Source organism: Mandrillus leucophaeus, unplaced genomic scaffold (genome assembly GCF_000951045.1).
Source record: "Mandrillus leucophaeus isolate KB7577 unplaced genomic scaffold, Mleu.le_1.0 Scaffold1235, whole genome shotgun sequence".
NCBI lineage: Eukaryota > Metazoa > Chordata > Mammalia > Primates > Cercopithecidae > Mandrillus > Mandrillus leucophaeus.
Window position 1 is genome coordinate 440,869 of NW_012100710.1, and position 9,787 is coordinate 450,655.

At 37.2% G+C, this 9,787-nt stretch overlaps 1 protein-coding gene across 1 annotated transcript in view; it reads right to left on the reverse strand.

Annotated features, from left to right (window-relative positions):
• Nucleotides 1-1,794: 1,794 nt before the first annotated feature.
• Nucleotides 1,795-9,787, reverse strand: part of CFTR (cystic fibrosis transmembrane conductance regulator (ATP-binding cassette sub-family C, member 7)) — a gene marked incomplete at its 5' end in the record, with an annotated part of 169,601 nt that continues 161,608 nt past the window's right edge. Inside the window, 3 exons of the mRNA XM_011971663.1 lie at nucleotides 1,795-3,561; nucleotides 4,904-5,009; nucleotides 5,621-5,793. Of these exons, the coding sequence (XP_011827053.1) occupies nucleotides 3,361-3,561; nucleotides 4,904-5,009; nucleotides 5,621-5,793 (480 nt within the window). The remainder of the gene's footprint in view (nucleotides 3,562-4,903; nucleotides 5,010-5,620; nucleotides 5,794-9,787) is intronic.

Here is a 9,787-nt window from a genome sequence, read left to right on the forward strand (position 1 = left end):
CCTAAAAGATAGGGGCTCACAAGGATTTTTCTTGGGAGCAATTGTGAGGGAGACCATTTCAGGAGATATGTAGTCTTCTATCATTGTGGAAACCTGGTGCATGGACGAGGCTATCACACAGGATTGTGAAGTTACAGCTACTGTTAGGGAACAAAAGGAAGGGAATATTGAGTAATTCAGCTCTGAAGCTTAACTTTCCCTTTGGCATAGTGAGCTTGGGGTCTTGAAATTCTATTTTCTTTCACAGTTGTAACAAATGTACCACTTTAGTGTGGGATGTGGAGTGGGGGAGGCTATCATGTATGGAGGAGTTATATGTGAACTCTCCATACTTTTTGTTCACTTTTGATGGGAACCTAAAACTGCCCTAAAAAACATAAAGTTCAGTAATTTTTAAAAAAGAACTAAACTAGAACATGCTCTGAGACTGCCCTCTTGGGGTTACGTGTGAAAACAAACCTCTCCAAGAAAGAGAACACAGGGCCGGAGGGCCTGGCATTCAGTAGGGATCTGCAGTTCGTCCACCACATGCTAGCAACTGCACATTTCATGAAGAAGCTCAACAAGGAAGCAAAAAAGGAACTAAAGAAGCCTCATCAATTTAAAAGAGGGATTTGGACAAAGAAAATCCATGCAGGTGCCAACACAGAAATAGTATTTTCCTTGATGAAGTTTTTTAAGTTATCAAGAGCTATGAGATAGCTAACACTCTTTGAAAAAGCTTTAAAAGAAATAGATGGACACTTGCAGAATATAAATCTTTTGTGTTCTATAAGCCTCCATTTTAAAATAAAAATAACTTCAAACATATCCTAAGTCATGAAAGCAGGGACATGAAGAAATATTTGTACACCCATGTTTATAGAAACATTATTCACTATATCCAAAAGGTGGAAGCAAACCAAGTAGCCAGTGATGGACGAATGGGTGAGGAAAAATGTGGTACATATTTATAGAGTGGTCCCCCCATCCAAGGTTTTGCTTTCTGTGGTTTCAGTTACCTGTGGCACAGTACAATAAGATATTTTGAGAAAGAGAGAGACCACATTTGTATCACTCGTGTCATAATATATTGTCATAATTGTTCTATTTTATGATTATTGTTGTTGATCTCTTACTGTGCTTAATTTATAAATTAAACGTTATACATATGTATGTATGTATAGGAAAAAACACAGTAATCAGGTTCAGTGCTATTGGTGATTTCAGGCATCCATTGGGGGTCTTGGAACATATCCCCTAAGGATAAGGAGGGACCACTGTATAATGAATATTATTCAACCTTAAGAAGGAAGAAAATTGACGCATGTTGCAACATGGTTGAGGCTTGAAGACATTATGCTAGATGAAATAAGCACAAAAATACAAATACTGTATGATCCCACTCCCATGAGGTCCTTCCAGTAGTCAAAATCAGAGACAGAAAGAAAAATGGTGGTTGCCAGGCATTAGAGGAAAGATAAATGGGGGCATATTGACTAACGGGTAAAGAGTTTCAGTTTTGCAAGAAAAAAAAGTTCTGTGGAAGGATGGTGGTGACATTTGCACAACCATGTGAATGTACATAATGACACTGAACTGAATGTTAAGATGGTTAAAATGGAAATTTTTATGTTATGTATATTTTACCATAGTTTAAAAAGATAACTAAAAATGTGTGTTCTAATTCATGTGAGATTCTCAAAAGAGGCTATATCTAAAAGACAGATTCATGTTTCATGTTCCATGAAGCTTAGAGATTGGAGTAAGAGACTGACGAAACATGACAAGTGAACGCATCTGAAAACAACGAAGTTTCACACAAATGTACGGATTTTATTGACAAGTGATATTTTCTTACAGTAATAAATATAATGCAATCTTCTTAAGAGTCAGGTTGGAGTTAGGAAGGCAGTGTACCCTTCATGGGAACAGTCAGACTGGTGGTACCATCTTCTTCAGAACTGCATCTAAGAGGGAACCTGTGTGCTGGCTGGGAATCACACAGCTGTGGGAAACAACTGCATCAGCCCCAAGGCTTCCCTCCAGACCTAAAGGTGATTCATGGCCCCTGGTTAATATCACCCTAGGTTCTCCCCTGTCCCAGTTTTAACATAATATATCATAAAAATAGCTAGTGCCATAAAAAGTCAACATTTCAAATATAAAAATTATTTTATACAAATATAATTCATAATTATTCTTTTAAAATACAGCATTGTTACATATGTTTGAAACATTATTAAAATAAATATTTCGTAGAGAAAAAATTTTGCTTCACAAAATTATAAAACAGAAGCATATAAAACTAATTCATGATTGGTGCTTCTTCAGGGTGTGTCTCATTCTCTCTTAGTGTAGGCAGTATGAAGTACATACATCTAGCCTGAAAACATACCACCATCACCCTATATATCTAAATGCTTGGAATTCATGTGTATCTACCCACAGTGCCCATGGCCTATCTACTTACACATCCTCTACTTGGAGCTTCTGTGGAAAGAAGGGCTTTCCTGTGGCAATTTGCACTAACATACTTTTCCAGTCAACCTCTAGTTCAGAGGTCTGTGAGCTTGTCACTTTCTGGAGTTTGGGAAAAGGCATATTAACTTCTTCATCAAGGGAACCATCCTGTCCCCTGTGTAAGACTGTAACAGCCCTTTTCCCAGGTAAGGAAAGTATTGTGATTATCTGAAATATCGAGATTGTTGGTAGACCTGGACAATACTAACCCTGATTTCCAAGATCTGGAAGTTCTCTTTCCTGACTGCTCACTAGATGTTGAATGGGCCATATTTTGATGTGCAGTCTTGTGGTTCCTGCAGTATTCTAATACTTGCTTGGAAATGAGATAGTTGGAATGCTTAGCAAACAATATAGTTGTGTTTCTAAACATCATGGGGAGAGGAAAGAAAAAGGAATACAAGCTTATATAAACCGCCTAAGTTTCCAGTTATCATTATTTAATCATAACCCTAAGAAGTATGATTTCAGTTCTTCTCCAACACTACAAATTAATGAGTTTCACTAGACAATAAGTTGATCAACTAGGCTGATTGACATTTATAGCTGTCTTTCCAATTACTAACACATGGCAAGGGTTTTCAGGAAAATCTGGCTTGCAAAACACAAGTGGTAAATCTTCAAGGATTTGAAGTACCTTTCACACAATTTGACCATTGCCAGGAAGCTATTTATCCAGACGCATATCAGTGTCCTCAATTCCTCTTACCAAAATGTTTCTTTTTTTAAAAAAAGGTAATTCATCTTTGTTTTCTGAGGCAGAGGTGACTGTTCTACAAGCTCCAATTCCATGAGGTGACTGTCCCACGAGCTCCAATTCCATGAGCAAATGTCTCATGTCAACATTTAGGCTGCTCTCTAAAGCCTTGTATCTTGCACCTCTTCTTCTGTCTCCTCTTTCAGAGCAGCAATTTGGGGCTGAGACTTGCACTTGCTTGAGTTCCGGTGGGGAAAGAGCTTCACCCTGTCGGAGGGGCTGATGGCTTGCCGGAAGAGGCTCCTCTCATTCAGCAGTTTCTGGATGGAATCATACTGCCGCACTTTGTTCTCTTCTATGACCTAGGGAAATGGCTGTTAGTGAGATCTGGGACAGAAGGCAGGTCAGACTACAGCAGGGACAGAAACTGGCACAGGCTCAAAGGAAAATAAAAGTCAAAGAATGCAATGTCCAGAGCCTTGCATTTTGAACAATCAGGTATATCACATTTAACTGCTGTGTCCTTTTGCTCTAAGGAGGTTCTACCATCTGTGAAATTAGCTATGATTTTCTACTCAGCAGCTGGAAGATTCTTCAGGGAGGTTTAGTGGAACTGAAGGTGCTTTGAAAACAAAATATTAGGTCCCTTATATATTACCTTAAAAATGAGTGTAAGTCTACAGCACCATAAAGAGTTGAACTTCTTCAACAGTGATCTGAGGCTTAAGAATTCCAGACTAGTCAGGATGTCCCTGAGTTTAATACACCTCCTTGGCTTGTTCAAGTTGAGCAAATCCAAGATCAGACAATAGAGGACTTTACTTAGATTCTTGAACTTGTCCATGGCAGGGCAAGAGGTTGTGAGTCTGTCCCCCTAATTTGTTACTTCAAGCTTAGTGATAATCATGGTAATAACAAGCCTTCAGCAAGGAAACCATTTACTTCCAGGAGGCTCAAAAGCCTGAACAGAAATGACGTGATACATCATCCTCAGAACTTCCTTGTGACTAAACCATAGAGAATTTGTAAACATCACTTGAAAGAATCTGTGACAGTTTTATTTTGTTTTAATAAAGACAGATGGGGCCTCACTATGTTGCCTGGACTGATCTTGAATTCCTGGCCTCAAGTAATCCTCCTACCTCAGCCTCCCAAAGTGTTGTGATTACAGACGTAAGCCACTGTGCCTGGCCCTGTGACAGTTTTTTAAGAACAGTGAGAAGGTGGTTGAGAAAGGTACCACCTGAACCCAAATCATGGCTAGAAAAATGAAATGTGCCTCTCAACTTTGTCATTAATACCATAAATTAGACTGCAAGACAACTAGGCCTGTCCCAGACCACATCCATGGGAGATTTAGTTATTGAAAGAATCATAAGGACCTTTTTAAAAATCTTAAACAGTAGAGTATTTTGTATGGCTTGGTCCCCAAATAAAGGGCTCAAAAATTATATATATCCTATTTATAAATGTAACTTAGTAATATGCTGCCATTTTAGATTTACTGTATTTCAACCTCACCACATGGCTCAGTTCAAAGTGAAAAACTTGTGCGGCTATTTTGAGTAAAGCTGGATGGTTGTATGACACATATTTTTGAAAAGAACTTGTACATTGTTACAGTTTGCAGGAACTATCACACCTGAGATTGTTATCAAGCATTACAAGGGAAACAAGATCTTAAGTAAAGTTATAAAGACTCACCAAAAATTGTTGGCATTCCAGCATTGCTTCTATCCTGTGTTCACAAAGGATTACTGTGGAGTCAGCAAATGCTTGTTTTAGAGTTCTTCTAATTATCTGGTATGTTCTAGAAAAGAAAGAAAATACTATACATAATATCACAGAACAGTAATTATCTGTATTTACTATTACTAATAGTAATTATGTCATTGTTCTATTAATTTATCTCTTTAAATTACTTCTTTCTTTAAGTTCTTTTCACATAATGTTGATATAGAGTTAGCCACAATCAGCTTTTCAACCATGGGGTAGATTCTAAGTATCTACAAATAAACAGGACAAATATTTCGAAGAAACTTTTATAAATGAGTGTATTTTTCATTATGTAGATTCACCAGTACTTCTTTATTTGGGGCTATAAACATGCTTATGGTGTAAATGTGATACAAAGGCAAATCATAAGGATCAGATTATGCCCATGTATTTAAAAGTTTCATCATGTATTGACAAGGGGGAAGACTTTGTATGAAACTAAAAACTATCTTCAGAAGAAAACACAAGACTCTTAGATAAGGAAATAAGCATTTATGCTCATTTCCACTGGGCAATTATTTCATTTCCTGGGGGAGGCCCCCACTCACAGACATGATAGCCTAATAGAAATATGTGTTACCATGAAGCAGGCATAATGATTCTGTTCCTATTGTGCTATTAAGTAACAGAACTTCTGAAACTCACACTGGATCCAAATGAGCACTGGGTTCATCAAGCAGCAAGATCTTCGCCTTACTGAGAACAGATCTAGCCAAACACATCAACTGCTTGTGGCCATGGCTTAGGACACAGCCCCCATCCACAAGGACAAAGTCAAGCTTCCCAGGAAACTGTTCTATCACAGATCTGAGCCCAACCTGCAGTTAGAGAAGGTAGTTCAGATACCACAGAGTTAAAAACACTCAAGCGGTCGACATTCTAAAAATAAACACGGGAGTTCTGAAAGCTTATGTTTTTCATACCAATCCCTCTACCCCCACTACGTGCCACCATTTGAATTTGATTGAGCAAAAGTCTATTTATTACCTTGACAAGTCTAAAGAATCAGTCTATAACTTGTTTTATCTTTGTACTTCATTCATTAGGAAACTTTCAATGAGTGCCTATTATGTGCCACGTATCCCAAAAGGTAGTAAGGAAACCATACGTGGTACATGGCTTTTGTGAGGCTCAGGGTTCATAAAGGTGTGCCTAAATTATTCCAACACAACTGAATGCATGCTGGAAAAGATAATATGTATACATCGCAGGTATGCCTTCTAGTATGACATCCTATGTAGACAGAAGATAGAATGCAGCATAAAGGATGGAGGTATGATATCATCCTTGGTGCTACGTCCCATCTTCTACTCTGTCATGATTGAGGACAAAAGATAGCATAAAATAATCAACTGTGGGGTTTTTAAAATTACATATGGAAAACTGCTATTCATCTTTTGAAATCATAAAAACTAACTGTAACAAATAGATAAAAATATGAAGTAAAAAATACTAGCATTAAAATAGTGGCATAACACTAGGACATATAAAGCCTCTTAGATATTGGGGTAGAAAATGAGGGGTCAATGACTTTTTTTTAAGCTAGACAGTAAAAGTAAAGTTTGAAAATGCAAATGAGATATAGAAACCCATTCTATCAAAATATGACAGTTATTGAAGTATTGGATTTATCGATTATTCGAATAAATGTGCATTAAATGTTTATTTTTGGCAAGTACTCCTGAGTATATGAAGGCCAAAGAGATATACAGATGATTGTCTCCTGCCCTTGAGAAGTCTAGAATTTAGTATCAGGAGGTAAGATGGGCTCCCACCTGACTGTAATAGAGAATGAGACAATGGCCTCAGAAAGAATCTTTTGATTTCAGAGTTAAAATCAGAAATGGCCCAAAACACTGTGTTTGTTCATAAAAAATTAACTGTGTGTCCATCATCTTACCAGGAGATTTTAAGCCTCTTTGATATTGGGGTAGAATATGAAAGTTGTGTTAGGACTAATGGCTTGTTGTTTTAAGCTGGATAGGAAACAAACAAAACACATTTGAAAGTATATTGCACATGATACTCCTTTCCTTGGTTGGTTTTTCATTAAAGTAATCTCACCTTGTAGAAATTAATTAAAGTTTGAGAAGAGTTTCTGGTATGGTAGGAAATGTAAGCACATTTATTCGACAAGGGGGACTACTCTGATGTATCCCCGAAGACTCAAACATAAAACTTAGAAATACAAGTGCTGAGAATTTGAATAAAGGGCACTGGGCAGGGAGTTAGAGGACCTGTGTCTTTCTTTGTGCCTTCAACGTTTTTTATTGTTTCAGTCTATGAAGCTAAGCTGCTATGGTCTATCTTTTTTAAAAAACAAAAACAAAATCCCTCCCTTGTTTCTAGGTTCTCCTTTAGCTATCATTCAACATCCGCCTATTTAGTCATCTAGAAATCTCAAGAAATTAATGTGCATCTGTCGTCTCTACTGCTTCACACCACAAGAATTTTTCTTTCTTAAAACATCTACTCCTTGGCTTAAGAGAAACCACACACTCTATGGCCATTTCTTCCTATTGTCATGTGTGAACAACTCTCCCTCTTCCTGCCCCCTTGAATATTAGTCTTTGTCATTTCCAACTCTCCAGACTCTCCTCTGAGATCCCAGTCATTTTCAGGGAATTGAGGACCACCTAAAAGCTAATAATTTTCAAATCTTTATCTCGATCCCTAGACTTCTTCCAATTACTTTTTAAATCATTTTCCTCCTTACCAACTCTATTACAGTGACCCCAGTCTGGGTCATCATTATCTCTTAGGCATCATCCTACAAATCTCAATTAGTCAAATTGCGAGTGCACCATACAAACACCCCAGGGATCTTCCAAAGATGTAGGTTTGACCATATCACTTCTGTTTTAAATTCTATGGTAGTTCTCCTCCTGGTGGAATAAAATCTAAGGTTTTTCACCTGGTATATGAGGCATCCAAATGGAGCCTTCTTCACTCTTATTCCCAGCGGCACCAAACATCTTGTAGTTCCCTAAACACCTTGATACTCTCAAGTGATGCCATTGCTAAGCCTGACATATCCTTCTGAATATCCCTGATCATCTCTTAAGGCATTCAACCAGGTACCTAGTGATAGTAGAATTTGTGCAAGTTTCCCTCGTTAGACTGTAAGCTTCTTGAGGGTAAAAACGTGCTCTTCAGCTCTGTGTTCCTAATGCCAGTCCTGGGTAACTGTCAACCTCAACAATTCATTCATTTATCAAATAGGTACTGAGCTCCTAGAATGTGGGTGGCCAAACAAAACAGAGTTTTGATGAATGATAAATGAATCAAAACTTAAGGATGAATGAATGAGCACTGGCTTAAGCTCTGCCATTGTAAAATGTTATCTAAGACATATCACTTTGCACGTGAGTATTTAAGATGCTATAAATTTCCCACAAAATCAAATTATAAAATTAAAAGTTCCCTAACACTGACAGAAATGATAGTACTTTAGATCAATCAGCAGTATTTGAGGTTTTGTTTTTGTTTTTTTTTCCCAGTCAAATTAACCAGCAAGAAAAGGTCTGGCTAAAGACTGGAGCTCTAGAGTCAAACACAGTCAGCTTTGAATCTGTCCTCTTCGGCTCATTTGCTGATGATATCAGGTGCATTATTTTAAGTCTCATTTATCTCATATGTAAAAAAATGGAGAAAATAATAATATTGATGTCAAAGGGTTGTTACGAGGATTACCAGAGATAATTTGTGGAAAGCGACTCCCACAGAGTATGGCACATGGTAAGTACAGTAAGTATTAGTATTATTGGAGCCTGGGCAACTCCAAGGACATGGGCTCGGTAACTGAAACACTACCTTTGTGTGACAACAGCTTTGTAAAAATTTTCCTTCACAAGTTGCCTTGGGAATTAAATTAGCAGGAAGTACTGCAATACTGTGAAGTTAGTGATGGCCATAGTAACAGGGTGGAGATTTTGGTCAGAATGCAGTACGCTCCCTCTAGATTCGCACTAGTCATACACTGATTTCCTAAGGCCATACTAGGAAAGCTGTTTGACTGTCTTAGACTTTGCACTTGTGGCAAAGAGCGGAGCAAAGTATGTTTTTCCCCAGATGAAATTCTTTATTAGAAGTAAATAATTACATAAATTTATATATAACTGTCAATATTTAGAGAATAGAATTTTTAAAATGAATGACACTAAGACTGACCAATGCAGGGGATATTTTGCAATATTCCTATCTCACTGTTTCATTCACTATGAAGTATAGTAAAAAGCTTTTTAGAATCATCTTCATTACAGAAAAGTCAACATAGTTAATAAAACTTAAAATTGAAGTCAGTAAACATTTAAGAAATTTATTAAGTGCCTATTTTCTGCCAGACATGGTAATAGGCTTTGGTGAGATAATGGAAAGCAAGATAGATTAGTAATTGTTTTTGAAAAGTACAAAGTTATTGTTACCAATCATATGTGCTGATAAGAATTCTCCTACGGATCTTTCCGATGTAAATGACTGCTTAGTCATGCATTCCTTCAACTGGCTCTTAATGAGAGTTTATTAAATTCTAGGTACTCTGACAGACCCAAGATTCAAAGATGAGTAACAGGAGCCTCTGCCTTAAAGGAAATTATGGTCCAAAAGGGGAGAAAAATAGTAAGTGGAAAATTACTGTTCAAAGAGATAAGCACTATGGGCAAAAAACAAACAAACAGGAAATTGCTAGAGATCATCTGATTCAGTGATCTGTGGCAGTAGAATCCTTTATCCTTTAAATATGTATATATATGCACACACATACTCACACATGTATATTCCCAATATAATCTTTCTTTTCTTTCTTTTTTTTTT